This window comes from Lytechinus variegatus, chromosome 5 (genome assembly GCF_018143015.1).
Source record: "Lytechinus variegatus isolate NC3 chromosome 5, Lvar_3.0, whole genome shotgun sequence".
NCBI classification, from domain to species: Eukaryota; Metazoa; Echinodermata; class Echinoidea; order Temnopleuroida; family Toxopneustidae; genus Lytechinus; species Lytechinus variegatus.
Window position 1 is genome coordinate 26718951 of NC_054744.1, and position 23368 is coordinate 26742318.

The 23368-nt window shown below is 37.9% G+C and overlaps 1 protein-coding gene across 4 annotated transcripts; it reads right to left on the reverse strand.

Annotated features, from left to right (window-relative positions):
• Positions 1 to 699: 699 nt before the first annotated feature.
• Positions 700 to 22294, reverse strand: LOC121415837 (NLR family CARD domain-containing protein 4-like). Of its 4 annotated transcripts, none has more exons than XM_041609196.1 (8): positions 22151 to 22294; positions 17533 to 17608; positions 15541 to 15650; positions 14424 to 14716; positions 10189 to 13498; positions 3207 to 3306; positions 2437 to 2521; positions 700 to 1870 (listed from the first exon to the last, which is right to left on the reverse strand). In XM_041609196.1, exons 3-8 carry the CDS (start codon positions 15591 to 15593, stop codon positions 1764 to 1766), a joined length of 3948 nt encoding a protein of 1315 aa, XP_041465130.1. In that variant the 5' UTR covers positions 15594 to 15650; positions 17533 to 17608; positions 22151 to 22294; the 3' UTR covers positions 700 to 1763. The 4 variants fall into 4 exon arrangements, with proteins under 4 accessions (XP_041465130.1, XP_041465127.1, XP_041465131.1 ...); XM_041609193.1 differs by having other exon boundaries at positions 14424 to 14719; positions 22151 to 22293; XM_041609197.1 differs by lacking the exon at positions 22151 to 22294 and adding an exon at positions 17981 to 17997 and having other exon boundaries at positions 17533 to 17611.
• Between the last annotated feature and the right edge of the window lie 1074 nt (positions 22295 to 23368).

Here is a 23368-nt window from a genome sequence, read left to right on the forward strand (position 1 = left end):
AAGTTCCGTTTTAACAGAGAAACTACGCGCATTGCAACGATTCAGAGCGCTTTTCATGATCAAATTATAGACATGGTTGACAAATTACGACACATATAGTCAAGATTTTCACGGTTTGGAAGAGAAGGATTATACCCGGGGGGGGGGGGGGCCACTTCCATTCACGAGTGGATACCATGCGCGACCATGGGGTCTCGAAAAGCACCCTAAACACGTAATTTCCATATTCTGAAAATGCACCCCTTAACAAGTATTGGCGTGTGAAACCCTACCCTTAACAAGTATTGGAAACAAAACGATACTCTTGGCAAATATTCCCTGAAATGAACCCCTAAACAAGTACAGGAATGTTTTATTGTTACGGGTCCTTCGGTCGTCGGCTTTACCTTATTTGATTTAGTACGACCCCACCTTCTACACTGACCTCGTGCAAATCGGACTCTAAACACGTAGTGTTGGGGCAAAAAGGACATCCTTTTTAAGACATATTAATTTTGTCTCATCATCCCCGCAAATTCGACCCTAAACACGTAATTTTCCTAGTGAAATAGATACCCTTTTTTCATTATTTTTGCGTTTTTGACACCCTTATCACGTTACGTACGTAACGTGCCCTATCGTGAAAAAGACATCCTTTTTACGTGTTTTTTTGGTCGCGCATGGTATCCACTCGTCAATGTAAGTGGCCCCCCCCCCCCCGGGGATTATACATTTAAAACAAGAAAGGTTTGCTCCTTATTGTATTGCTGACCCTAGACCATATCCCAACAGGGTGTTTGCACCGCATTAAATCGATAAAACATGCACTTAATGACGTTCAAGGGGTATAAAGGGAATATACATAATAATTAATAGGAAATAAATAAGTACGTAGAAATTTTTAGTAATTTTAGACATATGTTTACAGAAAAAAATCCAAGTCAACAATAACATCAAATACATAAATCAATACCAAAAGAATCACACTATAGGCATGATAGGAAGACTTTCTTCCTGGCATTGCAATGATTACAAAATATTACTCCTAATATACAAACGCTTCATAGGTTCTTCTTCTTATTTCAAAGAACTCATTGAGCAGTATGAATATCCAACAGGGACTAAATAGCAAATCTTATAACTTCTAAACTCAGTTCTGTGACACTTATTCTTTGAAAATCAGCCTTACAATACATGTTAGTGATTGCCAAAGCTAGTACACAATTTTATATTTATTTCACTCTTCAAGTGTCGAAATGGAAGCTGACTTTGGAGTGCAACTTTTTACCCTGAAAAGCTTTTTGAACCATCAGGGTACATTTTGTACCCTATAATAGGCAAGGTGAGATCTAATTGCCATCTAAATACAAAAAGTCCCATACCTTTAAAGTGTAAACTTCTAAGATTTGGGATGTATATCAAAAGCAATCAAAACAATGTGGAGTGCACGAGATCATCCGAAAAGATGCTATATATATACCTTTGGGGTACTAGTATTTTAACAGGAGATCCCTAATTTAATCTTGGAAAAACGGAATGGTCCTGCATGGAGGTTTAAACTATATACACTGCGGGCACAGACCCTGATTGACAGTATATTATATTCAACAGGTTCAACAATAGGGGGTCTTGAGACAAGATTACCAGAAGTACAACTTGCTGTAGTTTCAATTTTTGAATGATAGTGCTCATACACACTATAAGTGATCGGAAGAGACCTTAGGTTGCACATTCAGATCAATTTCCTCGAGAAGGGGTCTCTCACAGCGAACATGAGTAAAGGCTTAAACAGTGACATTATGTTCTTTACCGGTGTCGCTGTTGGCGCCATCTTGGTCGCCAAAGATGGCATCTAGGTCAGGACAACCTATGGATCTCCAGTATACGGCATCTGAATAGCGAAAACGAAAGCTCTCGATAAATTACGAAATATATTGTTCTCGAATACAAGGCAAAAATTCGTTGCAAGCAATTTTGTATGTATACCCTGAAAATAAAGATGTATAGAAAGATGAGAAATTTTACCCCCCCCCCTTCTCATTAAAAAACACATTGATTCCCATTCCACCACTGCTTTTCCTTCCTTTTCTACCTTTTCCTTTCATTTTCCCCTTTTGATTATTCTATTCCTTTTATTTTCCCCCCTATCCTACTTCTTAACAACTTTTATTACATTCTTCTAAACTTACCAGCATGTCATTCTCTTTCCGCCTTCTCTTTCCATGTTAGTGCTCTTTCTTTTACCCCATCCCACCATGAAAAAAAATGGTGGAAAGGGTCACTATCTAGAATGAAGACCCCCTTTGTATTCCTTAGATTCAGGGGAAAGAAACGAATGGCCGATTTCACTCGTTTTTTTTGCTTGGAAGAATAACCAATGTGCCCTTGTTTACCCCAAATCTTGAAAATGTTTAGGTTTTGGAAAATATACATTCCCACCTATGAAACGAAGCCTACCTTTAGCAGTTGTTTCGAGGGTGACACCGCACATAATGGATGAAAACTTCGGACCGGCTCCATCATAAAACTCCCCATATCTCACCTGTAAGTTAAATGAAATGACGATTAGATTTCGTATATAAGAACTTTATAGAAACAGAGAAGGCATTAGCATTTCGATATTTGTGGAATGATGCTATAGACAGGGCAAGATAATTTCCGCAAACATGATTTAGGGGGTATCGTTGATCTTGAAATTAAGGTACCAATATTTCTCTATTTATTTCTCGATTGTTTCACAATAATAAACGCCTTTTACCAAAGCGATACCTGTATGCGAAAAACATCATTTATTTTATTTACATTCGAATATCCATATCCCCGCTTTATAATCTGTGCATGCGAACGTGCGATTTGGCTGAGTGGGAGAAATTGTTTCTGCCAAATTCAATTAAGACAAAAATCAAATTTTCTAAATCGATTTGCTTTCATTTACAAACAAACGTTTAGTTTTATTTTTCAATTTGGTTCTTCAAAATTTTATTATTGTTTTACTTTATGATGACCTACAATATTTACACTCCCAATAGGGCATATAAGTTTCTATGTTTCGGGTTATGGCTATGATCTTTTGTTCCATTGCCAAGAATTCAACAAATAAATAGCTTACATAAGAATGAATGGGGAATGAAAGGCTATTATTATTTTCATTATTGTTAACATAGGCCAACTGAATAAACTCAGCTCCAACATGTTCCGCTCATTCACATAACTCCACATTGACTCACCACTTTGTCGGGTGGTACCAATGTGACATAACCGGTATCCCTACCGACATCTACTGCGTTGTAAACCTCCCAGTCACATGGCAGATGGGGTCCTGTAAACCTGTTAACCGATATCGACCAAAAAACGTGATATTTTTTTATCAAAACTTTAAAATGAATATTTTCCTCTTTACATAGGCCTGTAACTGTGATCTATTGCGTTCCGTTTCATGACAGAATTGTGATTAAGAGAACTGTGGTAACTAGGTACTGCATCATACAATTAATAAAAAAAAATCAAGGTTTTAGCACAATGGCGATGTCATCATAATGATAAGGTTCGTATTAAAGACCACGATTCATTCGCATATTTTAGTGGGGCAATGTTTCAATGTATAGCGAGTATATGAGATTTGAGAAACATGTGAGCGGGAGCAAGATCTATACAGGGCTGTGATATTTTGTTTTAGAGTAATAGGAAGAGAGGAATGCGTACTGAACAATGGTTGCAATGACCATGCTGGATAGCATTTTAAAGTTAGCCGTTATACAGTAGAAAAAATATATCACGCTGTTTAAACCAGTCACTCTAACAAGTTGTCTCAACTTTTACACAATTGTTTAATTTTTTTAAAAATTCTCTAAACTTTTCAACATATTGTTTTAAAATCAAGCTTTGAAGGTCAAGTCCTCAGAAAAATGTTGATTTGAATCAATAGAGAAAAATCAGACAAGCACTATGCTGAAAATTTCGTCAAAATCGGATGTAAAATAAGAAAGTTATGACATTTCAAAGTTTCGCTTATTTTTAACAAAATATTTATATATGAACGAGCCAGTTTGAAGTTTCATTGAAGTCCCGTAGAAAAAAAATAAGCACTTGAACCTATTTCATTTTTTGCATTTTCATAATGCATAGATAGCAAGGTAACTCTCTAAAATTTTGTGAAAATAACATGGACGTGGGACTTCATTTTAACCGTGGAAAGTTCTTAAAATATGTTTCATGTATTCCAGTTAGACCTGCACTGTAAAAACGCTGTTAAATTTTTTATCAATCAGGTTTTTTTAGCCCGTCACTCTAACATCAATTCATTCAAGCTTAATTTTTTAGCAGTATGTTGAAAAAGTTTAAACAATTGTGTAAAAGACAGGGGCGGATCCAGGATTTTGAAATAGGGGGGGGGGGGCGCCAGCGGCGAGGGAGCGAAGCGACCGAGCGGGGGGAGGGTGTGGGAGGGGGGATACCCCCCTCCCACGGCAAGGACTTTTTCAAAAAATCATGTCCAAAAGTCGTATTTTGAGAGCACCTTTAGAAGAAAAATGCACACTTAAATCACTGTAACTTCATGAATAAAAGACACATACTGACTCATTTAGGAGCTGGTTTCCAGTCACACACCGTATAAGCGGTTATTCAAAATATACATTTGGCAAAGGCTCTTCACTTGCATCGTGTGATTGAAACGTCAAATTTAAATGATACGAAACTGAGACTTGTAATCGATAAGTTCCGAATAATCCATTCTGTTTATTGTCATTTGTGTATTTACATTGTGTGTTTCAAACGAGAATTGTTTAGTCGTATGGCAACATGCATAAAATTTGGTTCTTTTTTCCCAAAATGCACAGTAAATTGTTACAAACTACAGAAAAAAACGACATCATCTTCTGGTAATCAACCTTTTCCCTCGTATTATTTTCAAATCATCTTCAATAATCCAGTCATTCTGCACAACCTCAAAGTAATATAATGCTTCTTAAGGGGATTCTCATCATTTTTATTGTTTACGTTCAAAGTCTCTCATCGCGTTGCCATCTTAACTTATGACCAGCCAGGATGAAATTGTATTTATATTTATTTTAACATAAGATAATCAATTTTTTCGAAGCACTTGTTAAAACTATACCACAAATAATTAAATAAGGTCAATGATAAAATGCTAGAAAATACATGTAAGGAGCTTTGATATCCAGTCCATAATTGTATAAGTTATAAGTTACTTTTTAACAATACACAATGTGTCCTCGGGACGTTTTTCCCCAGCACGAAAGTATTTTTATTCTCCCCCCCCAACCCCCCCCCCCCCGTCACATAAAATCTTCGCTCCTTACGCTGACATATAGCTGCCTATACACAGCAAACGCGGAGTGGGGTCGACTGGTGATTGAGAATATACAATTTTGCTCCTTGATAATTCGTTGGAATGATTGCTTCGGCGAAACTTAGTTGGGGCGCCCTGGATAATATGCCTCTGAATCTACCAGAAAGTGTAAAAGTTAGTTTACATTAAATACAAATATGTCTGACCAGTGGCGTACCGTAGGTCACGGCATGGGGGGCACCAGCAAAAATTTCGGGTCACTTAGGGAGCGCGCGAAGCGCGCTCAGTTGTCAGGTATACTGACCTAATAGAGAAATTTTAAGGACATGCAGTGCCATCAAACGGATATGTATCTCACTGATTAAATAATGCGAGCGCGAAGCGCGAGCTGAAAATTTTTGATATTGACGGCTAAATATTGACATCATAAGCAAATTGTTTTGTAATCATGATACTTATCTGTCTCGCTAAACAAACAATGCGAGCGCGAAGCGCGAGCTAAAATTTTTGTATATATTGACCCTAAACAAGAAAATTTTAAGGATTATATTTTAGAATCCATTAAGAGTATAATTATCTCACCATAGTCATCTAATGCTATTGCCATCTTTGCTGATTTTGTTAGAATTACTTGAACACAGTCATGAAGCACCTTTTGTAGTCATGTAATCATGATTATCATACGCATCTTACTAATCAAATACTGCAAGCGCAAAAGCGCGAGCTGAAAATTTAGGAAATATAGACCTGAAGAGGGGCATTCTAAGGGTTGTTTGTAGGAATTCTCTAAGACCCTACGTATTTGACTAACCAAATGATGCGAGCACGAAGCGCGAGCTGAATTTTTTGTATATATTGACCACAAACATGGATATTTTAAGGACTATAGTTACGAATCCATTAAGACAGAGTATACATATCTCACCATAGTCATCTAATGCGAGTGCCAAGCGCTTGCTGATTTTGTTAGAATTACATCTAAACACATGGAGCACTTTTTGAAGTCATTGTAATCATGATTATTATACGCATCTCACTAATGAAATACTGCGAGCGCGAAGCGCGAGCTGAAAAATCTAGGAAATTCAGACATGAAGAGGGGCATTCCAAGGCTTGTTTGTAGGAATTCACTAAGACCCCACGTATTTCACTAACCTAATGATGCGAGCGCGAAGCGCGAGTTAAAATCTTTTGATATTCAGATCAGAAAAATTGACATTTTAATGACTGATTTTAGGAGTTCATGAAGAGCAAAAATCTCACCAATCCACTAATGCGAAAGTTAGCACGGACAGGAAATGTTTTATATTAAGACCTTAAAATAGGGCAATAACTTTCAGTAGTCATGAAAAATAAGAATATATCACTACTTAAAACAATAACTCTAATTGAGAGGAAATATATTATTTTGTTGTATATTGATTTGAAAACGGGAGGCTTTAGTACAGCAGGTTTATATATCTCGTTAAAAAGTCTATGCGAGCACCAGGAACAATGAAGACACAATTAAGCAAATAATGTTTCATAAAGTTGTGAAAAATGCTTCGTATGTTATATAATAATATAACACTATGATAACAACAATTTCTTCTTTCCCCCACTACGTTTCTCTTCCTTTTTCCCTCTTTTTCTCCTTTTCCCCGTATTTTTTTTTTTTTGGGGGGGGCAGCCCATGGGGGGGGGGGCACGTGCCCCCATGCCCCCGTAGTTACGCCACTGTGTCTGACCTATACATTTCAGTGAAAACGTACATGACCAAGGCAGAATGATAATGCTGCGCACGTGGCGCCCGATATAGGGCTTCATCTTTGAGTGAAGAATAATCTCGGGGATAGACATTATCATTCGCATCGTTGACACTTTCTCTCGCGATCTGTTACTTACAATTTACATGTATTTGCCATAAAGACGGACAAACGCATGTTACAAAAAACACAAAATTTCGGGAAAAAATGATATACAATCCAACATCTTCACACTGGTCACTGCACTGCAACTCCCGATTACAAGTGGTGCAACTTTCCAACCAATCGACTTGCGCGCCCTGGAATTCCGGAATTTACATATTGCAATACAGTATGACAGAGGTGCATTTGTGCGAACACAAAGGCCATGAGCGTAAGTTAAAATATAGTTTTGACTAGATCTAGCCCTTGAAATTGACTACATTGTACCAATCCAGTAAATATAACCATCCAAACAAAAAAAAAAAAATCCGGCGAAAAAAAGGGGGGGGGCGCGCGCCCGGGGCGCCCCCCTCTGGATCCGCCACTGAAAGACTTGTTAAAGGACAAGTCCACCCCAACAAAAAACTTGATTTGAATAAAAAGAGAAATATTCAACAAGAATGACACTGAAAATTTCATCAAAATCGGAAGTAAAATAAGAAAGTTATGGCATTTTAAAGTTTCGTTTATTTTCAACAAAATGGTTATAATTATGAACGAGCCAGTTACATCCAAATGAGAGAGTCGATGATGTCACTCACTCACTATTTCTTTTGTTTTCTATTGTTTGAATTATAATCGAATTTGACGATTAGGACCTCATTGCCTGAAGCACAAAATGTTAAAATAATGAAATTCCACTTGTTCAGGGGGAAATGAAAATTCATTTCACATGACAATGGCGAGAAAATAAAAATATTTCATATTTCATGCAATGAAAAAAAAAAGAAAATAGTGAGTGAGTGATGTCATCAACTCTTTCATTTGGATGTAACTGGCTCGTTCATAATTATAACCATTTTGTTGAAAATAAACGAAACTTTAAAATGCCATAACTTTCTTATTTTACTTCCGATTTTGATGAAATTTTCAGTGTTATTCTTGTTGAATTTTTCTCTTTTTATTCAAATCAAGTTTTTATTGGGGTGGACTTTTCCTTTAACAAGTTGTCTCAACTTTTACACAATTGTTTAAACTTTTTCAACATACTGCTAAAAAATTAAGCTTGAAAGAATTGATGTTAGAGTGACGGGCTAAAACAACCTGCTTGATAAAAATTTTAACAGCGTTTTTACAGTGCAGGTCTAACTGGAATACATGAAACATATTTTAAGAACTTTCCACGGTTAAAATGAAGTCCCACGTCCATGTTATTTTCACAAAATTTTAGAGAGTTACCTTGCTATCTATGCATTATGAAAATGCAAACAATAAAATAGGTTCATGTGCTTATTTTTTTTACGGGACTTCAATGATTGACGTATTTGAATGATTTGAAATGTTGCACAATCAAGAGATTTATACCTCTCTTAGAAGTCACGAATCCACCAAATGAGTTTGAATAATTTCTACTCTGTCGATATCGCATCAAACTTCATCAAACTTTCAGGATATGTAACTAAGTAGATACCAAGGGATAGGGGAATATATTGGCAAACTATATCTATTTGGAGTCAGCAGCGCCCTCATTATGAATAGTGCATATAAACTTCAAAAAAAAAATCTTGAAAAGACGTGAATCTACTCGAAAATTTAAAATATATATATATAGTTTAAGTTGCACTTTATTCAAAATCCATGTCATTTTCATCATATTCTGCAAAATTGTTGAGGAATGCATTATGTAGGTGAAGGGAAGTTAAATATATGGGGTCCAAAGTGTTGCGAGTTGGCTTGAAAATCGCCTTAAACGAGTCGAAAACATGCAAACGTATGTACCGTCCAAAATGTCTAATGTACGAATGGTTCCTTAGTTCTGCTCCCAAACATAAAAAAATCCATGTCATTTTCACCAAACTCTCTAGATTTGTAGATGAATATATTTCAAAGACGTAAAAATATCATAAATATGGTTTCCATGTGCTCGTTTTTAAACTATCAGTGCCTAAAATATTCGAGTTGGCTTGAAACAGCCCAAAATCCGCCGACTAAAACGTGCAAAAGTCTGATACCGTCTAAAATGTCTAAAATACGAATGGTTCAGTAGTTCTGCTCCCAAACATTTAAAACCCATGTCATATTCATCATACTTTCTAGATTCGTAGAGAAATATATTCTGAAGACGCTAAAACATTAAAAATATGGGGTTCATGTGCTCGTTTTCAAATTATCAGTGTCCAAAACAATGCGAGTTGGCTTGAAACAGCCCAAAACAAGCAAAAGTCTGTCTGATACCGTCTAAATGCGAATGGTTCCGTAGTCTTGCTCCCAATCCAAGTCATTTTCATCATACTTTGCATATGGATACCTCAGCACCAGAATATTCAAATTAGGCAAAAATCAACATGGGTCCATGTGCTTTCTTTTTTGCTAAAGAGCTTCAAAGTTCACCCAAATGGATGTTCTTAAGAATTGCGCATTCACAAGAATTAGACCTCACGAGATCACAGCAATTAGTTAAAAGTTCTATTACTCAGTCAAAATCCATGAAAATTACATCAAACTTTGCAATATAAATTAATAATTGTATCCTTAAGATGGATAATGTACTTATATTGCTATTAATTATTTGCTCTTTTAAGTCTAACGGCACTCTCAGTTCTTAGAAATTGAAAGGAAACAAACACCCAACCTCAAAAATGTGAAATTTCAATAACAAACTTGAGAAGTACAATAACTGCTGCACTTTATTCAAAACCCATGTCATTCTCACCAAAATTTGCAAAGTTGTAGAGGAAGGTATACCTAAGAGGTGCAAACATTAAAAAATATGGGTTTATGTGCTCGTTTTCAAACTATTCAGCACTCTTATTAGAGCGAATGTGCTTTTTAAAACGCACCAAAAGCTATGTATCTATGTGAGGAAAAATTCCAAACCACTTTACTAGCTATTCAAACTCGGGGTCATATACATCATACATTGCAGCACTACATAGTTAAGTATTTTAAAATTGTAGAGGTATTTTAAAAATGGTCCATAGAATAATTCCAGTTAAAAGAGGAGCTTATCACCTTAACGAAAACTGTCCAGACGAGCCATATGCAGAGGACGCCATCCCAAGCACCTTCAATGCCGCCTCTTTGGTGAGTTGTAACGAGGAAAGATCAATGGTAGACAACTGGTCGTGATTCACACACGCATCGGCAAAGGCACCCATTGCTTCCAGCCCGACTGGTTCAGTTTGGAACTTCATTTGGTACGGATGAACCCCAAGAAAAGTCAGCTTGGTCCAGACAGGCAGAGCAAGGGCTAGGGTTTGAAGCAATGTGTCATGTAACAAATGAACTCGGAAGACGAGGTGTTCAAGTGATGGGAGGCTGGCAATTGCTTCAACTACCTTTCCAACATTCTCCGTGATGCCAGAGTCAATCCCAAGGACAAGAAGCCGGAGATCATTTCGTTCGCGGATTGAGTCGCTCAAGTCGCCAATGATCCCATCATTGACAGAGTATGGCACTTGACATGACACCAAGTTTGGGAAACTGTCGAAAAACTGACGAAGTCCACTGGCGCACTGTAGAAAGAATCCAAGTAGCTTGAGGTGTCGAACGGTCGGCATTTTCGGACATTCTCCTAGATTTAGTGTCCGGAATGGAAGATTGATGAGAGAAAGTGAAGTTAGGTTCTGAAATGATGAAAGGAACGAGAGGGTGGTAGTTACTGAATTCTGCAGGCAATTGAGCGTCACTAGGTGGTTTGCTATTGTGTCCGAGAATTCTGTAACTGAACAATTCACTTCTAGTTGTGTCGCTTTCATTGCAAGAACTTCGGTAGTCAGGCTCCCGGTGCTATAGAGGTAAGGCTCACAACCGATCATTTTCAATGACTTGACATTGGGAATGTACAGTAGGATTTGCCTGAGGTCTTCTTCATTCTTGCAGATATCTCTCAGGGTTGCAAATTCGACCATATGATTGATTGATGATACTGACACTTCCGCAGCCGTATTGACAGGTTTAAATTCTAAAGTAGTATCAAGTGTGATGTCCTGCAGGAATGGCGCGTATGATGCAATCATGGTCATCAGGTCGTCGGAGTGGAATGGGTTGGACACGTACTTCAGGTCTAGGCCTAAGCATCTAAGCTGTTCCATGATCTTTCCACCAGCATGTCTTTCTAGATGAATAAGTTTGTCTTCAACGCTCACTTTCAATTCCTTGAGAATTGGGCAAGTTTGAGAAATGAGCTCGAAAAATACCCTCATAGGCGAATGTTCACATGTTAAGTGCATGATGGATAGCTTCATCAATGATGCAAGGTTTACAGCATGCATTGTTGTCTTCGGCCATATTTCCATTGATGCCCTCTCAATTTTAAGGTCTTCAACATTCGGAAATCGATCACATGCAAATGATAGATTTCCAACCAGCGAATCCGTGGAATGATTTTGTAATGTCAAATCTTGGATGGATGAATAGATACATGAACCGAGAGCTTTGTTCAGCTTGCTGACATGGGTTGATTCGTTTACTGACAATGACAACCTACGGAGATGGTGGAAGGATTGCAGACATGTCAAGAAACGCAGATAGTCTTCCTCTTTGAGATGGGCCACATCGAGCTTGAGTCCAGTAAGAGAGGTTGCATTCTTGTAGGACATGAAGTCAAAGAAGATGTGGAGGTTTGTCTCTTTAGAGATGCACAGGTCACAATCCTCCAATGGCAAGGACTGTCCAGAGGACAGCACATATTTGTATGCGACAGCAATGTGTGGCTCATGCTGAAACGGTGACACCCATATTTTCAGGTTACTAGACTGCAAGAATCTCTTCAGCTGGGCATTCAGTTCACCGTCACTTTTGCTCTCTAAATTGCACAGCAAAGCGATATCAGGTGTGTTGTTATTGGTGTCCCAAAGGTACACCCACTTTTCTTGTAGAGCAATAAGATGATCAAGAATCAAACGAGCAGAATGGATTCCCTCGCCGCAGGTAAAAAGTAGAACATTCTTATACTCTAACAGTTGGGTACGGCTGCATATTTGTCGGATATATTGCAAGAATGCCATTTCGTCTGTTCTTGCTAAGTGCGACAAATAAACGCCCGCACAGTATTCCTGGCTTAGTTTGTGGAAGAATGATACAGCATGTGACTTTGTTACAGTTCTCTGTCTTAACTTTGTCTTGAGTTGCACTTGCCGTCGATGCTTCGAGAGGATGCCGATCTTGCAAGCCAATTCCTCTACCTCTTGATCGTACGATTTTTCGTCTTCGTGTCCTTCTGAGAGTATGAAATCCGAAGAATCAAACAATAATTTCTTCTCTGGACTGAAAAGACCATCAAGACCTACTCTTCCTAGATGCAAGAGTAATCTGGTCAAGGTCTTCTCACTTTCTTCTTGAGATCTTGAAGTATTTGATTTCGTATCGTAGTGGCCCCACAGGTAACTCGTGAAGTACCTGAACAGATCACTCAATGTGTCAAATTCGTCAAGGTCGTCAACAGTGGTCTGAATTTCATTGGTCAACTCGCAGAGCATAGCAGTGAATAACGGTATTCCTGACAGGAATTCAGATACAAGAGGATGCTGTCGAATATACTTTAAGACATGCTCTGCCTTTTCATCCTGTTCCTTGAAAAAGAACTTAACATACTTGTCCGTTTCTTCTTTCTGAAACCCTTCAATTTCAATCCTCGTGTAAGTACGGAGACAGCTTTTGAAATCCACCACTCTCCAAGGTCTGGAAGTAACTAAGATCTGGTTTTCACGCAGCTCCTCGTTTCGAAGAATGCATCCAATGCGACCAGAAGCTTTTGCGTCTGCAATGCTGAACTTAGCCTCATCGTATCCTTCTAGGACAACCTTTGCGGCTCCAGGGTTTGATTTCATGTAGTGATCGATCTGCCTCGCTGTTATTTTACTGTCCGAAGCAAGGAGACACTTACGGACAGCATTACCAATAGACCATTCAGGATTCCACTTTCTGAACGGGATTGCAAGGAACAATGGGATGTCTTTCAGCGGCGAAGAATCATTCCTTATTGCCCAATCATAGGCCAATTTAGCAACTAAAGTTGTTTTTCCCATACCTGCTTCACCCTCTAAAAGCAACCTCATCGGTTGCCGATCGTTGCTATTACTAGAAGAAAAGATGCCGTCATGGGAATCTTGAAGGGGTCGGAGGGTCTTCGGTCCGTTCAGAAAGGTGCTTGCATTCTGCACGACGAGGGACAACCGGACATAGAACTTTTGGAGATCAACATAAGATTCTTCATCCCAAGGGATAAACTTGATCTTGCACATGTCTGAGAGGTAGAAATTGACCAGTTCCTTTCTTAACTGCTCCAAATCTAAATCGAGTGAGTGTGACGTGACGACTCCTGTGAAAGAGAAATTAAACAGTTTTTTTATTATTATTTATACAGATTACGGACATAATTATATAATTTTGAACGTCTGATACCTATCACAAAGTCCCCAACCCATGTTTTTTTATTTCATAATACTTGAGCCACAAATGATGTAAGAATATTACCCATAAGCGGCGGAAGCGGGGGGGCACGTGTCCCCCCCCCCCCTAAATTTTAGGTGGGGGGACCGTCCCCCCTAATTTTTTTTTGATAACCTCTCTTTTCTTTTTTTTTTTTGCTTGTCATTTTTTTTTCCAGCGTCCCCCATAAAGTGACGTGGCCCCCCCCCCTGAAACGTGTGTTGTCCCCCCTAAAAGTTTGGTGGATGACCTTTTTTTTTTCTTTCTTTTTTTTTTGCTTGTCAAAAAATTTTGGTTAGCCACTACTAAAATTTAGGTTGATAACCTTTTTTGGGGGCGCTTGTCCAATTTTTTACCTGTGTCCATCCCAAAATTTCAGGTGGACACCCCCTTAATTTTTTGGCTTCCGCCGCCAATTATATTACCCATTACCCAAATGAGCTTTCTAGAAATAAAAGCAGAAGCGAACTGAATCAGAACGTACAGCAACCCTTTTATCATTTTCGAAAAGTCTTTCCAGGTGCGAAGGGTTGGACGTATAATAACCCCAAGATAAACTAGTTCTGGTGGAACCTATAAAGATTAGACATCCAAGATTATTGTGTAACATGGGTATATTTAAACATTTATTTGTTTTAAAAAATACAACCACCAATTTGGCTAGAGGCGTTGGTTGGCATCAAAATTGCAAACATCGGCTTTATCAGAGATACACGTCTGTTCAACCCAAAACATATATTCTCCCGATTTTCAAATTGTGTGTGTGAATTTTTTTTTAGATACAAGTAATAGTGTAATTAAGTATAAATAGTCACCATCGTCTATAGTTTCTGCAATTTCCTTTAACCGTGTATCAATTAGGGCTTGCAACAGCGCCTCTCGCAGCGTCTCCCCTGAGTGATTCCGTCGCCATTGATGCAACATGTCATATATCGCCCTCTGCGGTGGTTCATGTTTATTGTTATGACGGATGCATTCGAGTTGCACACCATCGAACCCAAGACGAAGGCCCAACTCTTCCCAGCGATGTCGGGGGATTTTTTGCGAGATTAAATTGAGTTCCAGATCTGAGAGGGTTTCCGATGGACTGTCATCCCGGGTATCTTCGCTGCTGAAGTTAAACGGAGAGGAGGGATAAATATATGCTCACGAATGCAAAAAGGTTATATTGTATTCAAGAAGTCGATTTAAAAACTCCACTTGATCATTATCATTGATTAATTGATTCATTCATTCATTGGTAGATTAAGTTGTTTAGTTGGTTGGTTGTTTGGTTGGTTGATTGTTTGATTGATTACTGATTGATTACTGATGGATTGGTTAATAGATTGATTAATTGATTGATTGATAGATATACAATTGGGCACTCGCCCCCTCCAAAAAGACCGAGATGATGAGAAATGAGTGAGAAACTAAGAAAATAAAAGGGAACGGTTAAAATATGTTTTTAAATTGATGTTAAAATCTGTCAGAAGATAAAAATATTCATTTAAAAAGGTCGTATAGTTTGCTCACTTCACTCGCACAACTATCAAGACCCCCCCCCCCCTCTTAACACTTTTCAAAAACTTGAGATGGCTTTAAAATAATTGAAATGATTCATCATTGCATAACAAAAATTAATCAGCGGGTGATAATTGAAAGAAATCAATAAAAAAAAGATGCTCTTCGGGGGGGGGGGGGGCGTGTCAACATCCCTCGAATGGTGTGGGGTCGTCTCACACGGCTAGCACAGCCTGCATAATTATCTCATTATTCTGACATTTATAAAAATCAAAGGAATAATCAAACGAAATTTAACATGTTAAATGAAACTCAAATTTTCAAGGTTTTTTTTTTATTCCTTTTAAGAAGGATAGTAAATCATTTCAGAGGGAAGATATTCCACTCAAGACTCGTATTTATGGAAAAAAATGTTTTGTTAATGCTTACCATGATGGCGCCGAGATATCAGAATTTGATTCGTCAGGATTTAAGTTAGCCATTCCTGTTAATCCAGTTACTTCAGCACAATGACCTGTTTAAGATCCCCATGTCTTGCTCTGTTTAAATCGATCATTGATATAACTATATGTTAACATTCATAATTCAAAGCAAAATATGGAATTTGTACCAAGATGTTGGTCGTAAACCCTCCATCCCCAAATTGTTTGATCAAAATAATCAACAGTTCTTTGCAATTCTGTTACAATTTCCGAATAAATCGTACACCAACTCCACTCATTAAAAAGATAAGATTAACTTATTTTTGTAAGATTAGAATGCTATATAAAGAGTACAATTATCACTACCGAATTTATCAACACTTTAGGCCCGAGATACACATGCGTCAGGTTCAAAGCCGCCTCCAATGCCGGCCTCGAGCCGGCATCAAGCCTGCAATTTTGGTGCTGTTGACAAAATGGGTCAGATGCATAGAAAATAGTAATTGCTTTTGCTAGGCTTATATGCTTGGCTCAGTGGCGTAACCACGGGGGGGGGCATGGGGGCGTGCCCCCCCCCCTCAATCAGCTGGCAAAAAAACCTCGGGGAAAATGAGAAAAAGAGGAAGAAAAGTAGTGGGGAAAGAAGAAAATTATGATGTTATATCACATTAAAAATATCTTTATAAAACATAATTTGCGCATATCCTATGTATTCATTGTTCCTGCTGCTCGCATTGTCTGTTTAACAAGATATATAATCCTAAAAACCTCCCTTTTTCAAGTCAATATACATAAAATATATTTCCTCGCATTTCGAATTATTGTTTCATGTAGTGGCATATGCTTCTATTTCATGACTATTTTTAAAATGATTGCCCCCATTTTAAGGTCGATATAAACCATTTCCTGTCCGTGCTTACGTTCGCATTCGTGAATTGGTGAGATATATTTGTTCTTCATGAATTCCTAAAATCAGTCCTTAAAATGTCCCTTTTCTGATCTGAATATCAAAAATTTCCAGCTTGCGCTCGCATCATTTGGTTAGTGAAATGCGTATATTGATAATCATGATTACAATGACTAAAAAACTGCTTAATGTGTCAGTTAGATGTAATTCTAGCAAAATCAGCATGCGCTTGGCCCTCGCATCAGATAGCTATGGTGAGGTATGTGAACTCGTAATGGATTCCTTAATAAGAATAGTCATTATATCCATGCTTGGGGTCAATATATGCGAAACTTTAAGCTTGCGCTTCGCGCTCGCATATTTTTGTTAGTGAAATACGTATAATCTTCGTGGATTCCTACAAACAAGCCTTAAAATGTCCCTCTTCAGGTATAAATTTTCAGCTCGCACTTCGCGCCCGCAATATTTGATTATAGTGAGATGCGTAAGTTAATCATTACAATGACTCCAAAAAGCGCTTCATGTGTTTAGATGTATATTGATTATTCTAACAATATCAGCAAGCGATAAGCACTCGCATTAGAAGACTATGGTGAGATATTTATACTCTTAATGGATTCCTAACATATAGTCCTTAAAATGTCCCTCTTTGGGGTCAATACATACAAAAAAATTTAGCTCGCACTTCGCTCTCGTATTGTTTGTTTAGCGAGGCAGGTTTGTATTATGATTACAAAAAATTGCTTTTAATGTCCCTTTTAGGTCTGAATTTCAAAAAATTTTAGCTCGCGCTTCGCGCTCGCATTAAGTGATCAGTGAGATATATATCCGTTTAATGGCACTGTCCTAAAATGTCAGTATACAAGTCCTGGCGACTGAGCTCGTTTCGCGCACTCTTTAAGTGACTCAAAATTTTTGCTGGTGCCCCCCAATGCTGTGACCCACTGGCTTGGGTCACACTAATATTGTACATTACTAATATTGTACATTTATAAAGAAATATAAAGGAAACATTAAGAAAATCTGACACTATAAACCCCAGTAATTTTTATACGGCCTGTGTTTGAGCTGAAAATGAAATCAAAATTATACCTTGTGATCCATGCTGTGTGTTTACATCAGTTCTGCAAGGTTGGAAAAATTATAGTTCTCAAGCCACGTCAAGGATCTAAAAATGAAGAGTATCAAAAGATTGTGTTTTATTAAACAGATGCTAGCTAGTTACATAAATACATGCGTATAGAGGAAACAGAACACAGATAATAAAGAATAGCCATTGGTAACATAACATAGTGTGTCTTTATAACGTGTAATTATAGGCAGGGAAGTGGGAGTAATTCCCTGATAGGCATAGACCTGTTGTATAAGATCTACCATATCTACCAATCTATATAGTAACTACTGAGGAACATTATAAAGAAGAGTAGTAGTTTTGGGTCGGTCGCGTACACAAAAGAGGAAAACATACAGAAAAGAGGAGAACATGCTTATAAAAAAAACGGAGTAAAGAGAAAGTAAAATATACACGATATACGGAATATTTAAAACGCGAGACTGAGGCTAGCTGTGAGCTGTACGATCGTCTGTGCGGCTTGTGTGCACTGAGGGGAGATGTGTGGTGATGCGTGCATGTGATTGAGCGGAGGGATATTGGGTCAAGGGCTATGGCCGGGTCGGGGTGAAGCTTAAAGGTCAAGTCCACCCCCACAAAAAATGTTGATTTGAATCAATATAGAAAAATCAGGCAAGCAAGATGCTGAAAATTTCATCAAAATCGGATGTAAAATAAGAAAGTTATGACATTTCAAAGTTTCGCTTATTTTTCACAAAATCACATCCGATTTCACAAAATCACATCCGATTTTGATCAAATATTTATAGTCACGTGCAAATTAATGAGAGAATCGATGACGTCCCTCCGACTCACTTTTTTTTATTGTTTGAATTATACAATATTTCAATTTTTTTTTCTTTCTTATTTCACATCCGATTGTGATCAAATTTTCAGCGTTATGCTTGTTGGATTTTTCTCTTTTTATTCAAATCCGTTGGAGTGGACTTGTCCTGTAAAATGATCCATTATAATTTGTTCTGATTTTGAAAAATTATGGCTTTGGTTCTTAAAAATTATGGGCTAAACGTTATAGGCTTATAGGGTAAAAAAATACCCCCGGAGTGTTAAATACATGTAGGTATTGTACAGACAAGTCATGTGTGATAACCCCCCCCCCCCCCCCCCCGCTTTTTCAGTTTTGGACGCGGGCCAACACCAATTTCACGAAAAGGGGTGGTGTTAAAAGACTGGTCAATGGTCAATCGCGGGGTCAAACGTATTTAGGGTATGTTTTTTTCTCCAAATTAGCCAAACGTGTTCTTAGGGTATGTTTTTCCCCGAGTTTGAAGGGGAGTCCAGCCTTGGTCATAAAATATTGTGTTGAAAAAGAGAAAAATAAATAAAACAGAATGGTTTGAAAGAAATCGGACAAGCAATAAGATATATATATGGCTGCTTTAAAATTGACATCCTAATACTTTGTTGATTTCATATTGGCAACTTGGTAAGTAAATTATGACAAGAGGCATCCGCATGCAAGGGCAACTTGAATTTCCATAGGCCATGTAATTAATTAACAGGGATTTGTGGTTTTCTCTTAAGTACCTATTCCACTGCATGGGGCAGCAATATACCAAGGTAGTATATTGCTTTATGTCCTCACGAAAGAAATTTATTATTAAAAACTTTTGAATAATATGACATTTTAGCCATTTTATGTATACATGGAAGAATGGTCCTTATTAGTATAATTATACATCTCTATGACCTTGCCTATAATATGTTCAGCCTATTTGAAGTCTCCAAAATGGGTATATAAATGATAACCAATTTTTACAACTTCTTAAATTCATAACAGCACTTTCTTATTGTTTGTCCGATATTTTTCAAACTTTCACCTATATCAACTTGTCTGATTATTCTCTTTCGTCTAAAAACAAGTTTTTATATGGATTGGATTCGGGTTATTGGGAAATCTTCGCCCGTAATTGCATTTAGGAACTTCCTTCTCTCTCTCTGACAAGTCTGTGTGTGGAGTATCTCTTCGAAGGACATTAATCGAAGCTGGATTGTTCCGTATTTTCATGTTGTTCTTTTTGTTTGGGGTCCCCGGAAAAGACTATAGCATGTGACGGAGTGTGCGTTCACGTGACATGTCAACTACAGGGGTGGGCCGGGTCTGGGAAGATGTTTTTTTTAGATCTTGTGATTGTTGTAGAGTTTATGAACTCTACCTATAGGTGCTTGATGATTTTGCGAAAGTTGGGTATGTCGGGACCGTAATGACCAATATAGGATTCGTTCATATTTGGGGTTTCCTTTTTTCTTCAGAAGATTCTCTCGGGCAACTTTGCGGGTAGGCTGCAGGTACAGACCCGGATTGAAACTTTGATCAACGAGTGTGTCTCCACGCAAGACTAGCACATACAAAACTTGCTAGAGAGCGAGGGCCTTCAGCACAGAAGGCATGAGTAGGCTGCACATTCAGACCCTTAACTCGACTGAAGGGTTTGCCCATGCAGCATGCAGGCACGGTCGATTTCATGTTCGGTGAGTTTAATTCGGATTGCTTGACTGTGTGGGTTGTTCCAGAATATAAGGTGGGTGGCGGGAGGCGATGGGGCGGGGAAATATATTATGTGGGAATCTGTTTCTTTTGCTGTAATAGACAAGAGATGTGTAGGGAAAATGTGCATCGTAGAGACGTTTTGGGATAAAAGTGGGGAACAGTTTTATCGCTCACAATCCAAATGTACATTGCAAAAACTCCGGTGTTGATTTAACACTAGCCCGGAATCTATATAGTGCGTACCAAAAAAAGTTTACACTTTGAAAAAGACCTGCAAAGAATATACAACATATGGGTAATTTTACATATCCCACATAATTAGGATCATATAACATTTCACATATCTTGGGTTTGGGTCTCATCTATCTAATGAAAGTAAAAGTTTTGACAGAATGTTACACTTGAGTGAGCACTGTCCATTTTTGTAAAGCTCGCAGAAATCTGTTTGCGCAGAAATGCTCGTTTTCACGTTGTGTAAAGGGGAAAGGGTGAAGTCAAACTTACCATGCGAAACATTTCTCATCCGTTTTCCTAGCACTTTTAGTCAATTGAAATGAAACTGATACATTCAAGTATTTTCTTAACAATTTTGCCACCAAAGTTGAAATTTCAACACTTAGTATGCACAGCCTTTACCCTTTTTTGAGCCAGCTGGGTCTGAGGACATAACTAAATCTGTGCAAAAGTTTATATGTCAAAACATCTCCAGCACTTTTTCACTACAAGTTTGTATCATTTAAAGTGGTTTACATTTCATTTTTCATTTAATGCTTGTTTCTCCACAATTTTCCCAAGCTTGACAATGATTACCAGAATGAAAATGAAGCCTAAGCCACAACAAACAAAACAAAAAAAATCTATTCACTTATTGCAAAAGAAAGCGCTTCGCATTTGTACCGGTTCACAATATTTATCTCACTCCAAACCATTATTTTACCAATTAAAAACTCTGACAGTATTTGACATTAATACACTACAAAGTTTATTGTTCATTTTCAAATATTTAAATGGGATGCTACCAAATTCATTTCAAAATTTTTATTCTTTGAATAAAACCATTCATGATTACCCCACCTGTAATTCCTCTAATTTACATTTAGTCAATCCAAAACTACGTATTGCCCAAAGATCCGTAAGACATCATGGTCCTGACCTTTGGAATCCTTTCCCAGACTCAATTAAATCCTCTTGCTCCCTACACTCATTCAAAGCTAAAGTTAAGGTCATGTTACTATCGGAATATGTAAAATAAACTTTCTTGTGTCATAATCATGTTCTAATATTCCGTTTCCATCATCATTATCATTATTTCCACCACCACCGTCACCACTATCATCATCATCACCATCATCATAAATGTATTATTTTCCTAACAATTTCTCAAGATCAGCTTAATTTATGGACAAATCAGTGGTGGATCCAGAATTTTGAAATGAGGGAGGGGTCTATGACATTTTCAAATTTTAACATGATCTTAACAAGTTGTAGAGGATAAACCCCTATGATGATACATCACAATATAGTATACAGGGGCCGCGGAACGGTTTTCAAAGTGGGGGTGCTGAGCCAAAAGTAGGGGGCTGACCATGCAAAAAATCACAATCATATGGGCATTTTTACATGTTTGTACATGCTTTTGGAAAGGGGAGGGGGCTGCAGCCCTCCCCCCGCTTCCATGGCCCCTTCAATACATTGTGCTCACTCAACCATAAACATACTATATCAAAATTGTGTGTGGGGTTGCTAAAAAAATAATGATGGATATAACAGCATTAACGCCATAAAATTCACCTAAAAACAACTTTTGCCCAACTTTGTATTTGCACAATCTGAAAAACGACTCTTGTGATTTCAAAATGGTCGTTTTTAATTCAATTTTTGATTACTCATGCATGACTCAACCGATCAATCTCATATTTCCCCAGGAGTTGCTTAATGAGTGTAGAAAACCACCTACGAAATATCATATCTCAAAATAATTCCATACAAAACTTACAGCAATTTGATAAGGGGGGACTTACTTTTTTGCTGTGTATATAATGTCAATCGTAAATCGTCACCAATAATGACATTCATAAATATCTTACCTTACTGATCAATCGATGATGATTAAATTGTTGGAGTTATGACACTTGTTACAGCTCCATAAATCCCAGTGAGATCCCATTCCAGCTCACGCAGAACACTGTCTCCGTTCCTCGTCGAGTATTAAACAGAGAAAAGACAATATAGTTTCGTATCATCTTTGAACAAAATTGCAAGCGACCAAAGTCCAGACAGAAGAGAGCGTACTGCAAATAAGCTCACTATATGCCTTGGAAAATAACTAAATGGATTTCCGGGGTGTGACAGCATGATTTTCTGGTATAAAAGACAAGGCGACCAACATTACATGCCATGGCTACTATACACTGCATGCAAAAATCCGGTGTTACTTTAACACCAGCTTGGTAGTTATATCGGTCCACATCAGAGAGGTGTTGAAACAACACCGGTTTGGAATTAGGCTAACACCAATTTGGCATTTAAGCAACACCAATTAGTGTTAAACCAATATCGGTTTGATTAACACTTCTCTGGTGTGAGTGATAGAGATACCAGGCTGGTGTTAAATTAACACCGGCGGTTTTTTTTTGCAGTGTATATCTCGCCCTGCATAAGACTAGGGATATTTTTCTGAGCATGTTTCGGGTGATTTGATAAAAATAAGTTGGTGGAGGGGGCGGGAGTGAGGTGAAATTTGCATCCACCACGTCCCCCCCCCGACATTACGAAATTTCTACAAACAAATTGTAATGTTAGTGTATAGAGTGTATGAATTCTTATTGTTTTTTGCGTCAGTAGTCAACAGTCAAAATATTTTTACAAGCTGAATCATATTCGGGTTCACTTGCTATTAATTGTTTTTTGTTATTTGCAGAATCATAACTGACATGATGATGAGTTGAATGGATTCGGTAATTCTATAGAATAAAATGAAATAAAATAGGATAAACACTTGTAATCTATGGTCAGTTATCGCATTATTTCTGCAGGTCACTATGAAGGCCTTTGCTGCCATGGACATGATTTGGGTCACGGGGAGGGGGTGTTTTATTCTCCACATATAGCCTGTATAACGAATCCGCGTCCACAAAAGCGTCGATAAGTGTCCCGTATCAGGCACCGGGGCGTCGACGTCTTTTGCTAAAAGAGTTGCTTCCTTTTTGCCTCTTCAGCACCATTCGATTGATATCGCCTCTTAGAATCAGTCGTCATAATTGCCCATTCTGAAAATTTTGTATGAATTATCAATGATTTAATTA